At 40.3% G+C, this 25,586-nt stretch overlaps 1 protein-coding gene across 4 annotated transcripts in view; it reads left to right on the top strand.

Annotated features, from left to right (window-relative positions):
• LOC132827646 (nuclear distribution protein nudE-like 1) overlaps positions 1–25,586 on the top strand; it is an 81,458-nt gene that overhangs the window by 20,046 nt on the left and 35,826 nt on the right. Inside the window, exons 2-3 of one of the 4 annotated variants that reach the window (XM_060844234.1) lie at positions 11,061–11,219; positions 21,852–21,949. In XM_060844234.1, the coding sequence (XP_060700217.1) occupies positions 21,864–21,949 (86 nt within the window). In that variant the 5' untranslated portion in view covers positions 11,061–11,219; positions 21,852–21,863. Of the gene's footprint in view, positions 1–11,060; positions 11,220–11,375; positions 11,534–21,851; positions 21,950–25,586 lie in introns of those variants that run through there. The other 3 variants (XM_060844236.1, XM_060844233.1, XM_060844235.1) reach the window with 3 other exon arrangements.

Here is a 25,586-nt window from a genome sequence, read left to right as displayed (position 1 = left end):
AACGTGCAAACTCCACACAGTCAGTCGCCTGAGTCGGGAATTGAACCCGGGTGTCTGGCACTGTGAGGCAGCAGTGCTAACCACTGTGCCACCGTGCCGCCCACTAGGCTGGAGTATCAGTTTGATCTCATCTGGGGAAAGGTGTTCAACTTTGGATACTCATCTGAAAAATGACAGAATGGCATTGAAGGAGGTGCAGTGCAGATTTACCAGGCCTCAAAGAGTTAAAGATGAGGACAACTTGCAATGATGCTGTTGTATTTGTTTGTATCTAGGCCTTTCAGGGACAATGCAATTAAGGGCATTCTGGATCAACCTATAGCAGATGGGTTGCAGAGATTCAAGAAGGCAGCTCATCACTACCTTCTAAAGGGCAACTTGGGATGGGCAATAAACACTGGCCAGCCAGCAACACCCCATCCCATAAATGAATACAAAAAGTGATAAAATGTTACTTTCTTTATTGTCCGATGGTATCCTACAGGCTATATAAATGGAAGGTGTTGCTATTTACTGTCAGTTCTATGCCATACTCTGGTTAACTGCCCTTATAAGACCATAAAAATGAGGAGCAGGAGGGGGTAATTCAGTCCCTTCAGCCTGCTCCAACATTCAGTACAATCATGGCTGATTTCATCTCGGTCTCAATTCCATTCTCCTGCCCACTCTCTATAACCATTCAGCACATGGCTATTTAAAACACTCTTCCTCCTCCATAAATTTACACAGTGTCCAACATTCATTGCACTTTGCGCTAGTGAATTCCATAGATCCCTTTGAGAGAAGGAATTTGTCCTCATCTGTGTTTTGAATCTGCCACCTTATAGCCCAAAAGAATGAGCTCTCATTCTAGATTCCCCGACAAGTGAAAACATCTGTTTCACACCTACTTTATTAATCTTCCGTGTACCTCAATTAGATTTCCTCTCATTCTTCTAAATTGTTGAGAGTATAGGCCTAAACTTGTCAATACCTTATCCTAAGATAAACCCTTCATATCTGGAATCAATCTAGTGAATCTCCTGTGAACTGCCTCCAATGCAACTATATTCGTCCTCACGTAAGTGGACCCAAAGTAAACATAATTCTTCAGCTATGGTCTCATTAATGCCTTATACAGTTACAGTAATACTTGCCTACTTTCATGTTCTATTCCTTTAGCTATAAATGCCAACATTCCATTTGACGTCTTTACCTTCTGTACCTGAATGCTAGTTTTCTGCAATTCATGCATGAGGGCACCCAGATCCTTCTCCACTGAAATACCCGAAGATTTCTCTCCATTCAAATGATGAATTGCCCTTCTAGTCTTCCCCCCAAAATGAATAACCTCCCATTTATCCAGGTCAAAGTCCATCTGCCAAATTTTGGCCCATTCACCTAACCTATCCGTATCCACATGTAACTTTTTTTTCTTCATTGCAACTAACTTCCCCACCGATTTTAGTGTTGTTTTTTCTGCTGCTGTGTTATCATATCCCCAAAGTGTTGACAGCATCATGAAGCAGTGTGAAAATGGACTATACCACAAGGAGAGCTGACAAATTATGGTACATCAGAGACAGACTAGTTGCTGAGATGGAAGGTTAGCCCTTGTTGTCTACACGTCTCTCCTCAGTTACAACTGATGCTGTAACAAAACACTTCAACACTGTTGTTCCATTTCACCCGATTGTTTTGCAAAATGTTTCAAGTATTTGTTTATCTCTAATGATTATATTTTAATTTTCAGCTTTCTCTTCACATCTTCTGAATCTTGCTGAGGTACTGTGCCTTTCCCAAGTGGCTAACTATAATTGAAAGCTATTTGCAGAAAGTGTTGGACTCTGAGATCAACCTAACAATATTACTGGGCATTTCCTACCAGGGATCAGAATCCATCATCATGTCTCCAGCCCAACTAGTAACAATCAGTCTCATTCCTAATTCCTATTTGTACAATCTTCCACATTCTGATGAAACAATGGTCGTTTACTCAAGTCCAGAGAGACTAAGTCTAATTATCTGAAGCTGAGGGATCCTCAAGCATGTTGAAGGGACACTTAAGGAGCTTAATATTCCCCTGTTTATTATTCCAGGAACTTTCCAGGAACTTATTGTGAACAGGTAGGAGTTCCACTAGCTGAATTTTTAACAGTCTGATGGTGTGTTCATTGTTCCTGCCATGACTTGTAGGTCAGTCCCAGGTTTCAGAGCACTTTGAGCCATGCGAACATTTTAGTGGGTAGATACTGGGTGATTTGGGCATGCACCATAGACATCGCAGTTAATGCCTGAGTGGGACCATCTCCACTGAGCCATGTAACATCAATAACTGCTATCATGTGATGATAAGAGCTATCATTTAGAAGACTATTAGCTTCTGAAGGCCTTGTGTATTATGATGGTGCATTTGTGTCATAGTCAAAGAGTCTAAGGATCAGCTATCAATGTTGTGCACATGGAACAGAGCCTCCATTGGCTCCAGCCAGCCACTTCTCACCCTTTCAAGGGCCAGCTGCTCTGCCCTGTATACCTGGGCTCTTTGATTACTTTGGCAGAGTTCCCGGGGTCTCAGGGCCAGCTCACTGAGCTATCTGCCAATACAACTCATGGCTGAGATTGGCCTTCCTTCAATACTCTGATGAAGAGTGGTCACAACTGTCAGTTTCTCCACTACCTGCCAGTCTGTGCCTATGGCATTCTCACCAGCTGGTGCCACTCTTTCAAAGCCAATGGTTGGCCTGAGATTATCTGCACTGATCGAGGATGTGCAAACTCCACCCAGTCACCTGAGGGTAGCATCGAAGTAGGCCCCTGGTGCTGTGAGGCAACAGCGCTAACCACTGAGCCAATGTGCCTATACTTTCTAATACAGAACTGCAAATTTGTTATTGTGAATGCTACCAGGAAATGAGATTAGTGTAGTTAGGTTCGCGCTGACATAGACTTGACAATTTGAAAGCACCTTTCTGAGCTGCTATTCTCTATGACTCTAAGTCTCTATGACTAGTCATCTCATAAGATTACACTGCACCCAATATTGTGCAACCACAATGGAGCTGTTAATTCCCCCCTCCATTTCTAGCTATGCTGTTTTTATCCTGCCATCCATTGGGAACAGGACTTCTCATCGTAATGCAGGAGCTCCTCATGAAGCACAACTGAGTTGTGGAACTATTCTGTCTCTGAATATATCTCTGAAGTGAACTATTCATGCACAGTTTCCCTTGTTCAGCTGAATGTTATGGAGCTTGCAGGAGAAGGATGCTGGCCAGGGGCCAGGGATTAAAAAAAACAGGAGGGAGAGAAGGGGTTGGGATTCCCTGTTGCACTGGTCCTGGTTTTCCAACCCATTGTTCACATCAATTGTATAAATTAATGTTAGAATTGCAAATTTATGACTCAAGAGTTTAATGGCCTCCCAAGCCTGGTCAAATTTAAGCAAATCCCTTCCCAGACCTCGATATATTTGTCAAAGAATTTATTATCTGAAAAAGAAGAATGTTCAGGGCTACAGGAAGACAACTAGGGAACAGCCCTTGGTAAATTGTTCTTTCAGACAGACAACACAAATACAATGGGCAGAATGGTCTCTTTCTGTGTTGAACCATTCTGATTTTGGCCATTCATTGGATAATGACTGTTACAAGATAAAGAGACACTCTCCACATTGGAGGTGGGTCATAGAAAGTGGAACCAGACATTTATAAGGTGTCACTTTATGACTAATTCTAAATCTAAGTAAAGATAATGTCAAAGCTTTTCAACTTCCTCTCATCAGAACAAATGCTAGATTAGTAAATTTCAAACGATCAATTAAAATTAATACTGCACGAGGAAGTAGTGTTGATTATTTGACAAATTGACTGAGGTGTTGCTATGGAGAAAGCAACGAGAAACCAATGACTCCTCAAGTTCTCAGTAATTTATAAAAGGCACAAGATTTGAAAATATTCCTTTTGTTTGCAGTGAAAAAGTGGTTGTGCTTCACTGTATGTCCCTTCTAGGAAAAAAAATGAATATGTTACAAGCTGGACTGATTGTCTTAAACTAGTATTGCTATTAGCACAGTCAGGATTGTTGAATGTGTTGCCCAATTACAGATAACAACTCACAGTAGAAATTCTATATGGGATTTTGCAAGCACAGGCTGAGTATGGTCTCTAGAGGAACTTGCTTTTTAACTGGTTGGAATAAAAATCTATATACTTTCATGGGATGTGGGTCTCAATGGTTAGGCCAGAGTTTGTCGTCCATCTCGATTTACTCATGAGGAAGCAATGGTAAGCTGCCTTCCAGGACCACTGCTATCTTTCCAATGTAAGTACACCCAAAATGCTAAGTATAGCCATGTGACTGTGCACTGGAGTGGCCTATGTTTGACCCAGATGTCATGACTTACCCCCAGTTGGTAAATTCCAGCCCCTTAGCTCACAACTGGATCAGATTATTACTGGAGCAGAGAGGGCCAAGACTTTAATAACATTCTTATTGATGTGAATATTCAAAAGAGCAACCAGTCAACTATGCTAAGCAGAACATCATGCATCATTGTGAAAAGTACCAAAGCATCAACTTGTAAAAATTATAAAAACTATTAAAATGAATTTGTTCCAAATGCTTAAGTTTATGCCATCATGTATTGATTTTATTTGTATTTGCCTTTGAGACAATCGTACCTTCTTGTAACCTTGCTGCTTATGGATCAGCTGACATTCAGAGCACAACATAATTCCTCATTCACTATCCTCTGTTTCCAGTCAGCAGCTGCTTCTCTCCACAGTGGGAGCCAGAGTGCCGCTGGACTGAGCTCCCTGCACACTGAATACTGCGAAGCTGACTGAAGGCAGCAGATGGATCTGTTTTTGTGTGTTTCAGAAGATCTTTGTTCTAAGTGGAGTCTGATTCAGTCACTTAGTAGTTGTAACATGATTTACATAAGGAAGAGTGGAAGAGGAGAATGATTCACTCTCCTCCTATAATTAGCCATTTCCTAGTAGCTCAACATTTTGCTTTGAGCTGTAAACGGAACCGCTCGTGTTAATTACATCGTGTATATCCACCCACAGATTTTCCTCAGACTTGTCAGTGCAGATTTTCAGTCTCCTGGTGATCTGTTGAATTCAGCGCCCCACAGCAAATCTGTGGAATTAGTGAGAGCCTGACAGATAGGGAAGCTGTTCAACCAATGAATTTGAAGAATTTTTATTGATAGCAAATGTGGGATTGGTCAAAAGAAGAGGGGAGAAAAACTATAATATAAAAGTTTTTTCTTAATAAGGTACAAAATATTAACGACACTCTTCAAATATAAATTAATTTTAAAGGGCCAATTAAGTTGTTTATTTATAACTAACTGTGCCACGAAAACTATGTTACTCCTGACTGGTCAAGGTTTAAATTTGCAATCATTCTTTGGTGTGATTATAACAGGAAATTTTCCTTAATTAATACCATGATCATGAGAATTTGATTGGTGAAGACTGCAACAGTGCCGCCATAGGAAGAACAGGATATAACGTTGGGATTTCCGTGTTTAAATGCACAAGTGAAGACTCCAGAAATTGGCATTAGTTTCGCTCAATAACAACAGCAAAAGCTAGCTGTCTTGTCAGTGCAGTGATAGTGTTTTAGATTAGATTAGATTACTTTCAGTGTGGAAAGAGGCCGTTCGGCCCAACAAGTCCACACCGACCCGCAATCCATCCAGACACATTCCCGTACATTTACCCCTTCACCTAACACTACGGGCAATTTAGCATGGCCAATTCACCTAACCTGCACATTTTTGGTCTGTGGGAGGAAACCGGAGCACCCGGAGGAAACCCACGCAGACACGGGGAGAATGTGCAAACTCCACACAGACAGTTCTGGTGGGCTAGGAGGCTTGGGTTAATCCTTAAAGTAGAATGAACTCTGATGCTCAGGCCCAGGTTTTAATTAGACACACTTTAGTCCCTTGCTTATTGAAAGTTAGAAGAATGAGAGACCACCTTATTGAAATGTATAAGATTCTTAGAGAATCTGACTGGCTAGATGGAGGAAGGTTGTTTCCCCTCGTGGGAGAATTTACGACCAGAGGGTGTAATCTTACTGTAAAGGCTCACACATTTAAGACAGAGATGAGGAGGAGTTTCTTCTTTTAGTAGGTAGTGAATCTAGTGAATTTTTTTACCACAGAGGGCTGTTGAGGCTGGGTCATTAAGTATACTCAAGGCTGTGATAGATTTTTAATCAGTAAGGGAACCAGTACAGGGAAAAGGCAAAAAAGTGGAGTTGAGGATTATCAGTTCAGTCATGATGTGCTTGAATAATGGGTTAGACTCGGTGGGTTGAATGGCCTACTTCTGCTTTTATGGTATGGTGAAATGTGCTTCATTGCTGGAAGTTTTTGAACTATAGATTAAGGCTTGATTTAGTCAAAAAAATCATTTCCATTTTCTTTATATTTAATTCCAAATGGGTAAATTACATTTTTAAAGAATTTCAACGTATTATTTTGAACAGTATATAATATTAATTTAACAGTATTTGGTATTTATTTTACTGGTAGCTTAAAGAGTGTCAATTCAGTTAAAACACCGCAAGCATGATTCTTATTTGACTTGGACACAAAGGAGAGTTAGAGACAGTAGGTGACCAATGCACAGATGCAAGCACAAAGAGAAAGCAGAAAGAAGAACTCAGACCTCGTGATAAAAAGCCAGCAAACCTCTTTATGAAAAGGTCAGTTTTCCAATCTGGCATTAAGGAAAAACATGTGATTCCAGAAACTCTTGAGAAGAAATATATGAATGAGCTGGAAGGAATTGAATCCTAAAGGTGATACAAATAGCTTAAGCATGCGAAAGTGCTGAAAACTCTATCAGAGCATCATGGTGTGAATTGGGTTGGTTGGTTGGTGAAAAAGGAACTCCAGAAAGCTGCACCTTTAGAGCAAAGAAGAATTTGTAAATGTAAAAACCTATTGGTGCTCACCATACCCTCAGTCTTGAATGGAATGCAACTGCTCAATAAGTGCATTGACTAAGTGAGAAGGTGAGACATACCACAGACTAGAAATCAAGTGAGAGAACTTTGGCAGCTGCATGTGGCATCACATGCACAGGGATTGATGTGGCTGCTGGTGGTTTTTAAAGATGTATCCTTGTTGTACTTGAAGTGAATTTACTTTCTTATTTGAAGTTTCATTTACCTGTGAATACACATTAATTTAAGTTTGTTCTGATTTGTGTTAATGAGAAAGTTACAGGAAACCGAAATCTTGTTGATAACTTCTTCATTTGTCTGGGGGTGGGGTACTGTCATTCACTGGTATTGATTACTTGGCTTTATGATTCCCAAAACACATACAGTTAAAGAGAAAAGTGTAATTTGAAAAGCTTAAAATAAGGCTGCAGGCCGTAACATTGTACTTCATCAATAATAAATGACGTTCAATTTTGTTCTGCATAGCAAGATGATAGCTCTGGACACAAAATAATTTCAAATTTGCCTTTAGTAATTCCCCAGACACAACCAGCTGCTGTCTGAAATGTGAGCTTCTGTTAATGATGTGGCTTATTTTTCCATTACAGTTAATGGGAAATCTTTAAAACTGCAATTTAGAAAAAAAGATATTTCTAACCAGGGTGAGAGCTGAATGGATATGCAGCCATCACTCTAAGTTGCTGTTGTAGTGCTGAATCTTCCCATGCACTTCAGATGTTATTTTGGCGGGTTTTCCTATCCCGATGCTCTCACTGTTTCAGTCAGAGAGGAAACCTACGGCTTGGCCAGAGTTTTGAAGGCAGGAGCAGACACAAGCAGATCTAGAATTTCCTCTGCTGGCTGGTAGATTGGTTTGCCAAAATGGTTTCTCCCCAGTTATTTTTGTAAAGACTGGTTGGATGGTTAGCTGTCCACCCAGTAAAAATAATTATAGGGTCGCCAACCCTCTAGGAATGCCCTAGAGTCTCTAGGAATTTCTTGGACACTGTTACAAGCAGCACTGAAGAAAAATAGATGCCTAAAAAGATGTAGACTGGATATATTTTTTATTCCTTGACCACATTCATGTTTTCATTCTGGAAAGGGGAAGAAAGCTGGTTAACTAGCAGAGTGCTTGCATGTTGAAGGTGATGTGATAAGAACTCCAAGAGAATGAGGATATCAGTTGGAGTTCTCTTCTCAAAAACAAATTCGTATGGTATGACTATGTCCTCACACAGTATGTCCATGACCAATATGCCCTGGAGTGGGATTTGTACCTAGATCCTCTGGTAAGGAATCCAGCTGCACCACAATAAACTCTTCTCTCAGTAAGCTGAATTTGGTGGCCCTAATAATTAAGAGCTTGCTGAGACCCACCTCTGATGCCAAATGGAAACAATATGTGGCCTCCTCAATGCCTGAAACATGGCCAGGGATTGAGTGGAGGTCCTCTCTGTAACCAATGAGGTAACCAGTGCTCAAATGAATTCTTTAAGATCTCTGACTCTGCATATCTCCATGCCACAATGGCTGCAGCCACAGAACACCTACAATATAGCTCCGCAAAACAGAACAGCCCTGCTTATGTGACCTTTCATTTAAAATTACTTTTAAGAAATAATTAAGAGCACAAAGAGGTGGCACGAGGAAACACTGGTGGTTCAGATGTGAGTGAATCCCAAGATATTCTGTCAGTATATTAAGAGGAAGAGGATAACCAGAGAAAGAGTAGGGGTTGTTAGAGATGAAGGGGACAATCTGAGCTAGGAGCTAGAGGATATTGGTGGGGTGATGAATGATTACTTCATATCTGTTGTCCTTTTGAGAAGTGGATCGTATGTATAGATTGACATTGGGAGCGATGAGGCATTGATGATTTTGACAGGTTTAAAGGTGGATAAATCTTCAGGTTCTGTTCAGAAATATCCCAGGCTGTTGTGGAGGCGAGGAAGGAAATGACATTTATTTCCCCTTTGGCAATATGAAAGATGCCAGAGTACTGGAGGATAGCTAACGTGTCTTCACTTTTTGAGTAACTTGGGAGAGTTATACCGGGGGGATTACAGACTACTGGAGAAAGTTCTACTCTACTTGGAGAGGTACGGTTTGATCAAGGATGGCATGGTTCTGTCAGAGGGAGGGCATACCTAACAAATTTGATTTAACTTTACGAAGTGAACAGGTTTGTAGATGAGGGTAGGACAGTTGATCTACTTTATAAGCCCTTTGACAAGATCTCACACGGGAGACTGACAAAAACAGTAAAAGCATACAGGAGCCAGGGAACCTTGGCTAGTTGGATCAAACTTGGCTTTGTGGTTTGAGATAGAAGGTAATTTATAGAAACTGTTTATGTACTGGAGATAGTTTCTGGTGGTGTAATGCAAGGATTGGTACTGGGTTCCTTATTATTCGCAATCCATATAAATGATAGAGGTGAACACATAGGAGGGATGAGGGGTAATTTTGTGGATAACACAAAATTGGACCAGGCTATTGACAATGATAAAAAGTTAGTGGGAGGATCTGGAAAGATTGGTCAGATGGGCAGATGAATTTTAACCATGAAAAGTATGAAGTGTTGCAGTTTGGAAGAAGTCAATGAATGGCAGGGCACTAGGAAGCTCAGAAGAACAAGGGATTTTCGGGTGCTTTTTCACAGATCTCTGAAGGTGGCAGGACAGATAGGGTGATTAAGAAGGCATACAGGGCACCTACCTTTATCAGTTGTGGCATGGATTAAAAGAGCAGGGAGGTCATGTTGGAGTAGTACAGAACTTTGGTAAGACCACAGCTGGAGTACTGTGTGCATTCCTAATCACCACACTATAGGAAGGATATAAGTACATTGGAGGGGGTGCAGAGGTGATTAACCAGATCTAGATCATTAATACATATCAGGAAAAGCGAGGGTCCCAATACTGACACCTATGGAACTCCACTACAAACCTTCCTCATGCCTGAAAAATATCCGCTGAACACTATTCTTTCTTATACCACTCAGTGAATTTTACAGTGAGATCAATTGCATTACGATGAAAGTTCTCCTCAATTAGTGTTCGTGTTTCATACGAAGTTTTACTGTATATATAATGGCGGAGCACAGACTCTCACAATGACTTCAGGATCCCCATGTTATTTAGTGGTTGTCCGGGAACTTCCAAATGAGCAATGATATCAAATGCTGACAACTTTGTTGTCTTGACCACAAGAAAATAGAGCAAGTGACAACGCCAAAGATAAAGTTGAAGGAAATGTTGAGAATGTTAAAATGAGGTATTGCTGGAGGAGCTAATGTAGGTCAGCAAGTGCAGGTAATGTTTCAATTTGACATGTTGTGATACGGGCAATAGAATTCGAGTTCAAGTTTATTTAGATGGGAGACGTGGCTGCCCCTGAGAGGAATAAAATATTCAATTCCAGATAGAATTAATGAACACATGGAATGAGACAATGCCACAATGATTTAAAGTGTAATATGCGTCACAGTGTTGAACACTTTGTGCATGTGTCAGCCGGACCGCAATCTGATGAATCTCAAGTCCGATTCTGCCTTTGGCTGTTATTGCCCTACCATTACTGACCGATTAACCAGTATTTCAAATAAACCTGTTGGAGTATAACCTTAGGTTAAGGGGTAAGGTGTGGGGGAGAATAGGGTAGATTGTCAGCCCCTAGAGAAGTGTGCAGAATCCATCCAGTCCAACACCGGCACCTCCACATCATTATTTCAAAGAAGTGCAGGCAGGTTAACCTGGTGTTCTCGTCAATATGTAACCTACATCAGAGACTGACGATAATTGTTATAGAGTTTATCTAAAGATGGAGCGCATTATAACACTAAACTTCAAAACCACTTTATTGGCTGTAAAGAACTTTGGGACGATCGGTGTCCATAAATGGAGCTATACACAGGTAAACACAACACACCGATAGTCCAACACTGGCATCTCCAAACCACAATACAGCAATGCTGTTTTTGGTGCCATAGTGAAGAACTTCATTCACCGGGAAACAACACAGTTATAAAACGCACAATGGATGCATTCCTGATAGGTGGTAGAGGCGGAAGAAAAGTTCGAGCAAAGGTATGCTTTATTTTACAGAGGGAAATGAAATAAACATCAACAGCTATTGACGCCCCAGAGAATTCCCTGGCTCACCGTTTAAGCCGAAAATGGTAACAGAGATCAGCTGATCATTGTGACCAACGCCAATAGCGATGACGTCATCGGGTGGGGCATTCGACACACTGACGTAATGAGGTATGACCGCCGATGGCGTAGCAGTGGGCGGACCCCGGGTTTCAATGACGTATGAGGGGCGGTGCCAAACCGAGGAGCGGGTCATTTGCCGCGGTGACGTCTGACTCGCGGAAAAAACGTTGGCGACGTTTTCGCGCTTGCGCCCTCCAACACAATGAAGCGAGAGCGGACGTGACGCATGGGCGGAAGTGGTGGTGGTTGTCGCTGGGTTGAATGTTATAGAGACCGAACCGGCTTCAGGAGGAAGGAAGATGGTGGTGACGATGAGGAGTTACTAACGGCGACAGGAGCGGCTTCATATCGGAAATGTATAGGTAGGGGACTGGCCGGGCTGAATCTCGCTTCTCCCATTGCCCCCATTGCAGTGTCCAGTTTAACTCCGGACGCTGCCGGCACAGCTGCCACGTACTCTTTATATCGGGGGGGGTGGAGGGGTCCGGCGGCTGTCGCCTTCTCCATGACATTCGGCGTTTCGCTTCCTCACAGGATCAATCCCGTTATCGAGGGGTCAGGGAGAACATCGAGTCCGAGGGTGCGGCTTCTCGCCATCCCCGCGACAAAAGCCGCCGCCGAGGGTGAAAAAAAGACTAGCCTGTCAGTGACGCCCTTCAGATAAAGCCCGCCCCTGTCGGCGTCTGATTGGCGGCGAGGACCCAGGCCCCCTCCCCAGTTGGTGGATCAGGCTGTCGATCAGAGCGAGATGATGCAGACTGTCAGTCTCTGCATGGGGAGGGGGGAATGGGGCGAGGGCGCTTGGGGGGAATGGTGTGGAATGTCCACCCCTTGGGGAGGATGAAAGGCCTCCCCTGGGTAAGGGAGTGAGGGAATAGGGCAGAGAGTCAGCCACTGTATGGAGTAGTTCAATGTGGTTTACCCTTGGGTGCGGGGTGGGAAGAATGGTTTATGGGATAAGAACTTGGGGCTGGGGTAAGGTGTGGGACAGAATAGGGTAGACTGTCAGCCCCTAGATAAGTGTGTAGAGCTTACAGTTACTGTCAATCCATAAGTTAGAGGTTAGGAGCTTGGTGGAATGTGGCAGACATTCAATCCCTGGGTGAGACAAGAACCAGGAAAATACTGATTGAATTTTGGAAATAAGATGTAAGCACTGTCTCATGTAAGCCTATTTTTAGTGAAGACCAATTCATAAGTTACTATTTCTAGTTGGAGTATCATTTTTACCTGGCCTTTGGCTTTAGCTATGACTATAGAACTGTGATAGTGCGAAGAGTAATATTGATGTCTTCTGAGGTATCAAGTCATGAGTGTTCTGAAGTTGAGTGTGAGAACATAGTATTGTCTAATTGCATCAGAAACCACTGCAAAGCCACAAATGGTGGTTAAACTTTGGTTTCAGTTTTTGTTGCTGACCCAAATCAAACTAATTTGAAACATGGAATTCCAGTTTACAAAATTGGTTCCTGTTCAGCTTCATTGTATGTGGCAAGTTTCTATCAGTTGTGATTCTGAGATGGCTTATTGTTAAACTTAATGTATTGTAATTTGCAGTTGAAAGAACTGAAGCACAAGTATTACAGGAAGTTAGAGTGGGGGATTCCCCAGGGACAAATACTAGAACTATTACTTTTTGTGATGTAAATTGATCTAGATTTTGAATAGTGTACATAATTTGGAGATGACACAACTTTGTGTATGTTATGAACCGAGAGCATGATAACGATGATCTGGACAGGCTGGTGGAATGATTAGATACATGATATGAACCTAATGAAACCTGAGTAGTGTGAAATGAAATATTTTTCTTGGAAGAGCAAAGAGAAACACTTTTCCAAAAAAAGGTCAGAGACTTTTCAAAACAAAAATTAAGAATATAAATCTTATTTTTTAATTTTATGTTCAAAATGCTTTTTTTTTTATAACTCAATTTCCAAGAGGATTAGCTTAGCTAGCACTGTGGGCTCAATGGACCAAACGGCCTCCTTTTTGTGCTATGACTATTCTGTAATTATAGTATAGAGTCACAGAGGTATTCTGTTGTAATTATGTTTGGCTGTCTTTTGTACTTGGCATGAAAGTAAGATACTTGGCTTTAATTCAGGAGTTTTCCATCAATAATCTAGAAGGTCTTTGTAGTTCATAGATTTAATCAATATTCATTTTACAATTTAAACACAGCAGATTCTCTATATCTCTATTTTCTAAATATGTTCCTATAACTATTTATAAAAGTTGCTTTATAAACATATTGCTTTAGACACTGACGTAAAGTGCTGCACTGGATAATTCCTCACACCAGACTTGGCAGTATGAAAATTCTGATGACGATTGTAAAGGCAAATAAATGAAGTGTGAATAATGGAAACTTTATTGTAGTTTTGTTTGTCATCTGTCTTGAAGTTGGAATTGAATTATTGATGTGACTACTCAGCAAGTTTCATAAATTTACCTTTGACTAGGTGAAGTGAAATTGGACTTGGCATTGAAATATTTGCCGTACTTGATTTTGGAGGTTTTGTAGTATACATGCAAGGTTGCACTTATAAAATGATAAATCACATGCCAGTAATATTGCATCATTATGAATGAAGCCTCAATTCTATTTAATTCAAGAATATGAATGCCCTTTCTTCCTTTGTTATTAGGTTGTGTTGTTTATATACTTCTGATATCACAACAAGTAGGCCACATGTAGACCTTATGGTTTGATTACATCAGGGTTCAGGTGTATGCTTCACTTAATTATATAATTTCCATCCAATTTGCACCTTTCTAAAAGCTTGGGAGTTTAGGACAGGTTCACTCTCCTGCTCTGGTGTTGGTTTTCCAAAACACAACATTTTTCACTTTTGTTTTTTGAATGTCAAATTACCAAGGTAGCAAATTGAACATCTTGTATTTCATGCGCTCGTTGCCAGGTCTGTATGTTCTTATGTAGAATAGCATTAGTAGGTTTAAGTTTGAGGTAAAGGAGGCATCCCAAATGATGGAATCATTGTACTGTAACAGCCTGACTTTTTCTGTTTCTTCCACGTGCTATTGTTATTATCTATTTAATGCCTGTATACATATAATTTTGTTGCTTGTTTGCACCCACAAGAAACTGTTGAACTAAGATTTGTCCTGGATTTTGTCTCATCGTAATTCAACTCAATAAAAATATCAAAGTTAATAAGAAAACTGAGAATTAAAAAGGCAGTAAATTATGTCTCTTCACTAAATTTTATATGGGTTGTTGCAACTTTTTTTTGCTTACAGTGGCTGTCTCAGCTTGTGTTTAATCTAGCATCCTTAGCAATTCATGGAAGGAGTACAAAGCAAAATTTGAAACTAGCCAGGGCTTGTGCCCACAGGTTTGTTTTCGGGCACGCTTTAAATGAGGAAAAAGTGATGGAAACATTTAGGTGGGGAATTTCAAAGCTTTGGACATCAACAGCTAAAGGCGCAGTCATCAGTGGTGCAGCAGTGTACATTGGGGATACTCAGCAGGCCAAAATTGGATCAATGACGATAACTGGAGCTTGAGATTTGAGATGGGAATTGAGGAGGCTTTGGCAAGATTTTAAAAACAAAAATAAGAACTTCAATATTGGATGGCGATGTAGGTCAGAGAGTGTAGGGATGAGTGAACTGGATTTAGTATGGATAAAGACAAAACTGAAGGGTTTGCAAAGATTTTAAAGCAGAAAGTGGCTAGGAATGTACTGGGAATATTCAAGTCTTGGGAACAAAAGTACGGATGAGATTTTCAGCAAAAGTGAGCTGGGATTAGGAGGATTCAAGTGGTTGAATGGAGCTGGGAGGAGTATGTCTTTATAATGACGGTGATAAATAGCCAAATTTCAAATTCTGGTCAAATATGAAAGCAAAGTTTTCAGAAGGATTTGATTTATCTTCTGACAGCTGACTGGAAAAGGGTTGGAGTCAATGGTTAACGAAATGTGTTTGGGGCAAGGATGAAAGGTAAGGATTTCAGCCTGCTAAATATTCTGTTGAAGGGAATGTTGGTTCACGTGGCACTTGGATGTCAGACAAATTGTTTTTGTTAATTTAGTTGAGAGAGATGACGGTGAGCTGAGTTGGGTGCAGTTAACATGCAAGTAAAAACTAATTCCAAAACAAAATCTTAAAGATATGAAAAATCTGAAATAAGAATCAACAAAAGGCTGGAAAATCTCAGCACATCAGGCAGCATCTGAAATTAATATAAACATTAATTTAATTTTATTTCCCTTTAGCCTCCTTTTGTTCTCATTTGTGAAGACTCATGCTACATTTCAGTGATGCTTCAGTGTTTCTGCAATGAGAATAGGAGAGGCAAAAGTGAGTGCATGTGAAGAGAAGTAACTGCAAATGATGCTCTGACTGTGTTAAACTAATGAGGATGGTGGATGCAGTGCCACCAAGATGTTTGACGGTGGGGAATGTTTGAGGAGAATGGTGTAATAATCCATAACAAAGGCCATATCGGCAAGGAAGGATTTGTAGTCACATGTCACACAGCAAAGAGTGTTTTGGATGCTGTGGTAGGAGCAGCAGTCAGACTGGAGGAACTCAAATATAGAGTTCCAGGAAAGACAAGTCTGTGATTTGGGTGATGCTAACAAGTTCAAGGACCTTGGAAAGAACAGGCAGACATTGAAGATGAGATGGTCTTTTTGAGGAGAGGTTTTATGATGACGCTTTTAAAGAGGCTTGGGACAATCCTTGAAGAGAATGAACTTAACAATATTAGCTTGCATGAGACTTAGCATGGAGTTAATGATCCGAGTTAATTGTGGGGTACAGTCGCCAGAGCATCAGCATGTGGGCAAGCAAAGCATGGAGACGGTATGTTATAGCTTCTAAAAAAAATCATTCACGGCGTGTTGGTGGCTGGGCCAGCATTTATTTTCCATCCCTAGTTACCCTTAAGGTGATGGAGGACTGCTGTATTGAATTGCTGTCATCCATTTGATGTGGGTAGGCTCACCATCTTGTTAGGGAGGGAGTTCAAGGTAGACCAGCAGGAGGCTGGAAGAATACAGCGAGCCAGGCAGCATTTAGGAGGTGGAGACGTCAACGTTTCAGATGTGACTCTTCTTCAAGACTGGGGATAGGTGTGGGGGGGGCTGCAGATAAGTGGAGGTGGGGTGGTAAGGTAGGGATAGGTGAGCACAAGTAGAGGGTATGACCTCTACTTGGTTGGTTGATGGGAGGAATTAATCTGGTTGATAGACGGAAGGAAGAATCAATCAAAGTAATGGAAGGGATAGAGCTGGGAAGGGAGGTTATTTGAAATTGGAGAACTCCATGTTGAGGGAGTTCTGGCATTTTGACCCAGTGATGCTGAAAGAACACAGATATGTTACCAAGTCAGGACAATGAGTGGCTTAGAGAAACTTGCAGGCAGTGGTGTTCCCATGCATCTAATGCTTTTGCCATTCTAGATGGTCATGTATGGATGGTGCTGTTTTAAGGACCCTTAGGGAAATTCTGTAGTGCATCTTGTAAATGGCACACGTATTGCTACTAGATATTTGTAGATGTGGTGCCAATCAACCAGCTGTTTCAACCTTGATTGTATAACAGCTTTGTGACTGTTATTAGAGCTGCATGGAGGCGAATAGGGAGCATTCCATCACAGTCTTGACTTGGGCCTTGCAGATGATGGTAGGCTTTGGGTGTCAAGAGAGACACAGGAAAAGCATAGCAGGTTAGGCAGCCATCGAGGAATAGGAGAATTTCCTGATGAAGGGCTCATGCCCGAAACGTCGATTCTCCTGCTCCTTGGATGCTGCCTGACCTGCTTGCTTTTCCAGTGCCCCACTCCCGACTCTGATCTCCAGCATCTGCAGTCCTCACTTTCTCCTAGTAGGCTTTGAGAGTCAGGGGCTGAGTTATCACAGAGCCAAGATCAGTGCTTTTGTACTTTTGCTGCCATTCTAACCACGAAGGGTAATGGACTGAATATAGATTTTATTTACTAGGTGGTGGAAAGACCTTGGGGAGTTTGGTGAGTTACTTGCTGACTTCTGATTTGCTCTTTTAACCATGCTCAGTTAAGTTTCTGGTTAGTACTGACCTCCAGGATTATGGAAGGAACTAAAACACATCATTTATGTCAGAAAAGCAGTATATTGTGGATGCTGGAAATCTGAAATAAAAATAGAAAATGCTGGACCTTCTCAGCAGTTCTGTGGAGAGCAAAACAGAATTTAATCTTTTGGATTAATTAACTTTTTATCAGTACAAGTGAAAGTTAGCAATGTACTGCAGCTTTCAGTTCTAATGAAAGGCAATTGACCTAGAATATTAACCATTTATTTCAGCATTGTTAACTTAGAATGGAAGCTGTTGTTCTTTGGACTCAGAATGAGAAAATTATCTTTGGGATTTAATATGCAATTACAATGAGCTGGCATTTAATCTTTAATGGTCTTGTTAAAATGGAAGTGTTGAGTATAAATCACAGCAACAGGCTGTATACCTGTACAAGTTATGACCTGTTAATTTAATTATAGCTTTACGTTTTTTTTAAGCTATTAAATTGGCCAAAGTAGGTTGAGGATATGCTATTTCAAATTTGATTATATTTACGTTAAACTCACATTAGGAATTGAGAAAGTTGCTTGAGTGGTTCAATTTATTGCACTTGGGTGTTAAAAACTGCAAGGTTATGCAAATTGATTGCAATAAACAATACAGTAATTACAAATTCAGTCAAACTGATTTGAGATATTTATGGAAGATGGTGTGAACAAATAATGGCATTGATATGCTTCAATTTGATGGAAGTGTTGTGAAAAACATGTGCTTTTGAAAATTGATATCAAGGTTTATCTAAAAAGGTGATGATCAAGAAAGAGATTGTAACAAAAGATTCCCCACTGCTAATCCCAATGATCAAAGATGTATGCCCTTTTTTCCTGCAGACTTAGAATGATGACATCAGTACCAAGGTCTGTGATACTTCATTACACTGATTTTTCTGTAATCCTTTATCTCCCACAGTGATGACTTAAATTTAAATATTTTAACATCCTGTACAGATGAAGAATGATGAAGCTTAATACCAAAACACTTGTCACGACTGCAAGTAATAATTCTGAATGCATTTTCTCCTTTTTATTGCTTGCTTTTGGGTGCATCTGGTGGTGACAACTCTGGAATAAGTAGTATCCCTAACTTTCAGGACAAGTCAGTGGAAGTATCAAAGCTGGAAATAATAACCTTGGTTTACCCTTACTCGGTCCCCTGTTTTCAGCTCATTCATTTTCATGAACGGTGCAATGCTGCAAGGTTTAAAAAAAATTCAAAGCTATTGTCCTTCAGTGAAGTTGTGCTGATATTTATGTTAAGTCTTTCAGTTAATGACAGTCTTTTATGCTTTATTCTCATTTCTTTTTGTGATTTTCATAAATCTGAAGTATTTTGCAAAACAAAATCCTTTCAGCCAATTTAATAATTAGGTATAATGCAGTGGTTTTTGAATTGGTGTAACTGCTGTTTGCAGAAGTTGTATGCATGCAAATATTTAACTTAAATATTCAGTTGTTCCTTCATTAAGTCATTGCCAGATTAGAACTTGGTTATCCAATGTTTGTAGAGATATCCCTGCACTGCATAATTCATTTGTAAATGATTTAAGAATTATGCAATATTACAGGGTATTAATCTGGTTTATGTAATGTTGTAAAGCTGGTATAATCAGAATTTTATATACATATAGTATAATGCTACTTTGTGAATGGAATCTTCATGGAAAATCACTTGCCCTTTGTCATTTTTTGACATGGCATGCAAACTATAAATTAAGCAGTTGCAGCCCCTCTAGTGAAGAAAGTTTCACAAAAGTGAAACTGTAACAAGTTAAAGGTGTGATTTTCATCACTGTATAATGTTCACATTAAGTTGTGATTGGCCTTACTTTGTAAGTTGGACTTTGGAAGCTGGGTTACTGGCCATCACAACTGACCTGCTAGAATGTTTTATCTCTCGTCTCTTTCTCTCTTTTCTCCCCACCTCTGAATTGATTTGTACTTTAGTAATCGCAAGTATTGTTTAAAATGTTGAGCAGGGCACTGGGTGTTCAAGCAAAGGAGGATGTGACAAAACACAGGAGGACTTGCAAAATGAGCATATAATTAACAAATAAACTTTAATATCGAAAAAATAAGGTACTAGGTATTGATAGGAAGATTAAGAAGGTCACATTCTCCTGGGAAAATAAGTACAGTACCTAAAGGAGTACATGAGCATTGGTGCAAACATACAAGTGGTTGCAGATACTGATGCAGGTTATTAAGGCCATTTGGGTTCCTTTCTCAATGGATAGACCTGAATAATAATAATGTTAAATTTTATTGAGCCTTGCTCAGGCTAGATGCTTGGAGTACTGCGAGCTGTTTAGATTTCAGTATAATGAAATGGAAAGAGACTGGAACAAAGGTGGGGAAGATAGCCAATTCCAGAATTGAGATTATATCCTCCAGTATAATCTAAAGAGGCTGGAACTGTTTTTCTCCAGACAAATGGAGGCTGAGTAATGACCTGGATGGAGGTCTTTCATGTTAGAGTTTGCAAATGTTGGCGTAGAGGCGATACTGCCACTCATAAAGATAACCCATGGATTCTAATAAATCAAATAGAGAATTCAAGGGGAGTTTTTCTTTTGCAGAGATTAGAATGTGGAAATTGCTGCCAGAAAGAGTCATTGAGGTGATTAGCATAAATCCATTTAAGGATAAGCTAGATAAACACACTTAAACCATGTAACTATGCAAGTAGTCCAATTAGCTCAGGATTTTGATAGTGGAGTGAGACTAGGGGTTGGTGAGGTGTTAGTGCAAGGATGTGTAGAGGATGAGTAGGGTTGCATGTGATTGTAATCTGTCTTGGTGATCATTACAGTACTAGTTTAAAATTAATTCTGGGTCATGCAGGACATGAGTTCACATGATCTGTTTCAGAATCTGCAGGGTAGTATACAAAGATGTTTTGGTGGTAAATCAGGAGACCTGGGATGAAAGTTCTTTTGGAAGTGACAAATTAATTAAGGAAACCTCCCTCCTCATTCCCAAAGTGACTGAAGAGAAACAAACTTTATCTTATCCTTCTGTGCAAAAAGACCCTTTTTTTTAATATAAGACACTATACCGATATCAATATAAAACTGAATAATCAAACTGTGACTTGATTGATTTTTGTAACTTTTGAACAAGCAGACATGTTTTTGTATTTTGAGTCTGAGCTATTCCAATTTTATGTTGTGTAGTAACTTGAACTTTCATTTTGTTTTGCATCTAAATATAGCATGTACAACAGTTTGTCTTTGCTTCTTTATTTTAAAAACTTGCAGATTCAATATTAGGTGTTGGTTAACTTATTTTCAGGACATTTTAGTTGCAGTAGTGTTTCTGCATAAATGGTGTTCCAAAGTGCTGTTGATTTGAACCCAAATAATTGTTAGTACAATACTTCAAAGTCTCTGAATTATCTTGTGTAACTTATCAAAAAAGTGCTGGATTCAGGCAATGTTCTTTCTTCCAAGATAACCTGATCCAATTTGAGGGTTCAGTCTTAGAGTCATACAGCACGGAACCAGACCCTTCATTCCTACCAGTCCACACCGACCATAATCCCGAACTAAACTAGTCCCACGCACCTACTCCTGGCCCATATCCCACAACCTTTCCTGTTCATCGCCTTATAACTAGAACATTTATAAGACATTTGGATATGACATTTTCTTCATAACTCAATCTTCCATACCTGGCAACATCCTGGTAATGTGCATTGGGATATGGATGAGGAAATGGCTATTAAAGTTCAATTTTTGAATATGGAAGGAATGCTCTTTGTTTTGATTCTGCAGATTTTTTTTAAGCAATGTCGTGTTGAGTCTTGGTTTTAGGTTTGGGCTTTGGCCGAGGGATTTGAAGGGGGATATTTGGTGCTCATCACTGTTTAGAAAAACTATTTTTTGATTGTAATATCAGATTAATGTGATATCAGAAACGTTTACTGTGACAGTTCTGAGAGCCTATCCAGTGTATAGGTCTGCCAGGTTGCCAAATTCAGGTTTGATCCATCATCTAAGATGAGTTAGATTAATTGTGGTCAGGACCATGGTAAAGAACTACAGTTGATCAACGTGCCTCTTGATTTAAGGGTGAAAATTTATTCAAGTAAGCTTTTTGAGTCTGACCATTATCCAGCAACTCCTGATGGAAGTGAGTATGTGAATGAGGGCCAGGCAGATTTATAGGTGGTACTCTTATGAAGAATAAGTAGAGAATCTTAAATGTTTTCATGCATGGAAATCATGCAAAGTAGATGACCTGGAAGGACATGAGTTCAAATTGTGCGTTAGAGTGTCATCTTAATATTATAGAAGGTAGATGAATTTTGTTGCCAAATTTGAAGCCTGTGAAGTATGTTAAGTGCCAAGTTTCAGTCCAGTAAAGGTGGATAGACATTACTGTACTAAAGGCAAAGAGTGAATGTTAAGACCTTGTGTATTTGGTTTTAAATAAATGGCTCATGGAATTTACTTCCAAATTTGAGAACAAAATCTTGACTGTCAGTTTTTCCATCCACTGCGCCGTTTGTGCGCAGTTGTATCTTTAATAATTGCACTAGAAACTACTATGAACTCTATTAATAGTGATGCCTTTTTGCACTTTTGTTTAGGTCCATTTCGTCATGGATAGTGAGGATAGCCCAGAACCAGCAACTGCAGAAGAAAAAGTTGTGTATTGGAAAGAGCTGGCTTTGAAATATAAAAAAAGGTTGGTAAGAATTTCAAGCATTAGACTGTTGCACTATACAGGCCAGGGAAATGGTGCTGCTTAGCTGGCTTGTTTCTTTCCAAGTGTGCAATAATCAATTTGTAATGGATCTTGTTTGTGCTTTTCTGGTGATTATTCATTTGTGTTTTGAAAATAATTGAACCCTCATCACGTTGTACACTTCATCGCTCACTATTAGCAGTTGATGTTACTTTCTTGATTCAACATGTTTTCACACCCTTATCTGTGAATGTGCTTATTTGCACGTAAAGGTCTATTCAGATGTGTACATGACTCTGTCTTGTCAGTCTGAAGTATTTTATATACCTTCATGTGTGCACATATACTCATGCATGTTTGTATTCATATATTTGGATCAAGCCTATGATATTCCAACAGTGTCTACATCTGAGTAAGGGAAAGGAAATAACAATATGTAATGTAGTTGATAGGTTTCTAATCACCCTAAAGTCTAAGTCATCCATTGTTCGATCATAATTGCCAAACCATTCTATTTGTAAACACGTTAGTTTTGAGCCTCAACCGTGCAGCTTGTTGAGAAGGTGCAAAACAGCAAATGTGGAGATAGTTGAAATCTAGTTGGCTGACATAAGGGATGACCTGTTTTGATCAGGAAGTGAAAATTAGAGGAAAGAGAGCTGGGAGACCCTTTGGCAGCCTGAGAGTCATCCACTGAAATAAAGAGCAAGCATCTGTTTCTGTCCATATCGTCACAGGAAAATGTCAAGAAAGGTATTTAATTGTAGCATCTATGTTGAAATCGCTATCGAGTTTAATTGAAGTCTTTTGAGATTTGGGAGTCTTGTGAAATAAGTAGACAGAATTAACTGCTGAAGATTAAAGTTCAGTCTTGTCTTTACATTGGTGTTGCATGGTCATCTACTAGCAAGTTATACTAGATGTGTCACAAGCAATGACATATCAAAGATGAAAAGTTAAATTTTAGTCGATGGTTTACACATTTGATATGTTGCCTACAAATTCAATCCAGGCCTCTGGGTGTGATATATGCGGAGTTTAAATAGGGATGAAAACACTCATTGTTGCCTTCATAATGTGCTTTGTCTGAGTTTGGTTACGTGGAGGAATGATTTTGACAGTGTCTTGAGGAGCATATTAAAGTGAGTATAGCACCTTCAATGCTATACCTGAAGTACAGGCATTTGTTTCTCTTGCAAGCTTGAATGGGTCTTGTGAATACTTCATATTGCTTACTGGAACTGCATCACAGAGTTTGATCTGTCTTGTGATTTTACAACTCCAGGGAGCAAATATAATTGCTTTGATTTTCACTGAAAAGAAAATTTGAATCATGATTGCCAATGACTAATTTGAAAAACTATAAAGGTTGATGATAAATAAAGAAATTTAGCATACTCAATTACTCGATGGAGCAGCCTATCCTTAGAAGCTGTTTTTCAAAGCCATTTGTCAGTTATATGGTCATGCTTATTCAGTGATAAATCACTTAATTGTAATTCCGTTTGCTTCCTAAGTGTACAATTGTGGAAAGTTGTTACTGAAATTCCTGTTGGTGTGGTGATTAAAAGTCTCACTTAAATCAAAGTAGTCATTGAACCTGAGGTTTTCATTTCTTAAAGGTTCCGTGCGCCAGTTGGTATGATGACTGGTTTCAGTGTGAGGGAACTGGAGCTGGATGAACTTCGGAGGCAGAGGGGGTTATTGAGAGGAGTTGCAGGGAAGTGGTCACACCTCAGGTAAAAGAGTAAGGTAGATAGGTTATTGTCAGGGGACAGAAAGGGAGCCGGCAGGCAATACAGGGATTCCCTGTGCCTGTTCCCCTCAACAAGTATACCGTTTTGGATAAGCAGCGGCGCACGGGTCTCTGGCACAGCCTATCCCTGTTGCTCAGAAGGGAAGGGGGAAGAGGAGCCGAGCATTAGTCATTGGGGACTCCATAGTTAAAGGGACAGATGAGTCTCTTTCACTTCCCACAGGACCTCCTGTTTGGTGTGACTTCCCAGGTGCTAGGGTTCATGATGTCTCTGATCATGTTTTTTGGGATCCTTGTGGGGGAGGGGGCGCAGCCCCAAGTCCTGGTCCACATGGACACCAATGACATACTTAGGAAGAGAAATGGGGATTTAAAGCAGCAATTCAGGGAGCTATGGTGGAAGCTTAGAGCTAGAATAAACAGTTGTTATCTCTGGTTTGTTCCCCATGCCACATGCTAGGAAAGCAAAGAACAGAGATAGAAAGGTTGAAGACATGGCTACAGGGTTGGTGTAGGAGGGAGGGTTTTGGATTCCTGGATAATTAGGGCTCTTTCTGGGTTAGGTGGGACCTCTACAAACAGGTTAGTCTTCACCTGAACCAGAGGGGTACCAATATCCTGGGGTGGAAATTAGCTAATGCTCTTCGGGTAGGTTTAAACTAATTCAGCAGGGGGATGGGAACCGAAATTGTAGTTTGAGTATATGGGAGGATGAGAATAATGGTCAGAACTAAGATTTCAAGGTCGTAAGAACGTTGGTTTGAAGTGTGTTTACTTCAATGCTAGGATCATCTAGAATAAGGTGGGTGAACATGCAGCATGGGTTGGTATCTGGGATTTTGATGTTGTGGCCATTTTGGAGGTATGGGTAGTACAGGGACAAGAATGGTTATTGCAGGTTCCAGGATTTAGATATTTCAGTAAGAACAGAGAAAAAGGTGGTAAAAGGGGATGGTGTCGCACTTAGTCAAGGACAGTATTCCGGTTGCAGAAAGGACGTTTGAGGACTCCTCTACTGAGGTAGTATGGGCTGAGATTTGAAACCGGAAAGGAGAGGTTACCTTGTTGGGAGGTTTCTATAGGCCTTCAAATAGTTCCAGAGATGTAGAGGAATGTGATCCTTGATAGGAGCGAGAGTGACAGGGTAGTTGTTATGGGGGTCTTTAACTTTCCAAATATTGACTGGGAATATTATAGTTCAAGTACTTTTAGATGGGTCAGTTTTTGTGCAATGTGTGCAGGAGGGTTTCCTGACACAGTATGTAGACAGGCCAACAGGAGTGAGGCTACATTAGATTTGGTACTCGGTAATGAACCCAGCCAGGTTTTAGATTTGGGGGTAGGTGAGCACTTTGCTGATTGTGACCACAATTTGATTATGTTTACTTTAGTGATGGAGAAGGCTAGGTGTATACTGCAGGGTAAGATTTATAGCTGGGGGAAAGGCAAGATTAGGATGCATTAGATGGGGAAGGAAGCTGCAAGGGATGAGCACAATTGAAATGTGGAGCTTATTCAAGGACCAGCTACTGCAGGTCCTTGAATAGTATGTACCAGTCAGGTAGGGAAGAAGTTGTCGAGCGTGAGAGCCATGGTTTACAAAGGAAGTTGAATCCCTTGTCAAGAGAAAGAAGGAGGTTTATGTTAGGATGAGATGTGATGGCTCAATTAGGGTTCTTGAGAGTTACAAGTTAGTCAGGAAAGACCTAAAGAGAGCGCTAAGTAGAGCAAGTAGGTGACCTCAGAAGTCATTGGCAGATAGGGTCAAGGGAAACCCTAAGGCTTTCTATAGCTACATCAGGAATAAAAGAATGACTAGAGTGAGATTAGGGCCAATCAAGCATAGTAGTGGGAATTTATTTGTGCGTGGAGTCAGGAGAT

Source organism: Hemiscyllium ocellatum, chromosome 25 (genome assembly GCF_020745735.1).
Source record: "Hemiscyllium ocellatum isolate sHemOce1 chromosome 25, sHemOce1.pat.X.cur, whole genome shotgun sequence".
Classification (NCBI taxonomy): domain Eukaryota; kingdom Metazoa; phylum Chordata; class Chondrichthyes; order Orectolobiformes; family Hemiscylliidae; genus Hemiscyllium; species Hemiscyllium ocellatum.
Note: the sequence above shows the minus strand (reverse complement) of the source record. Positions and strands in the feature narration are given on the sequence as shown.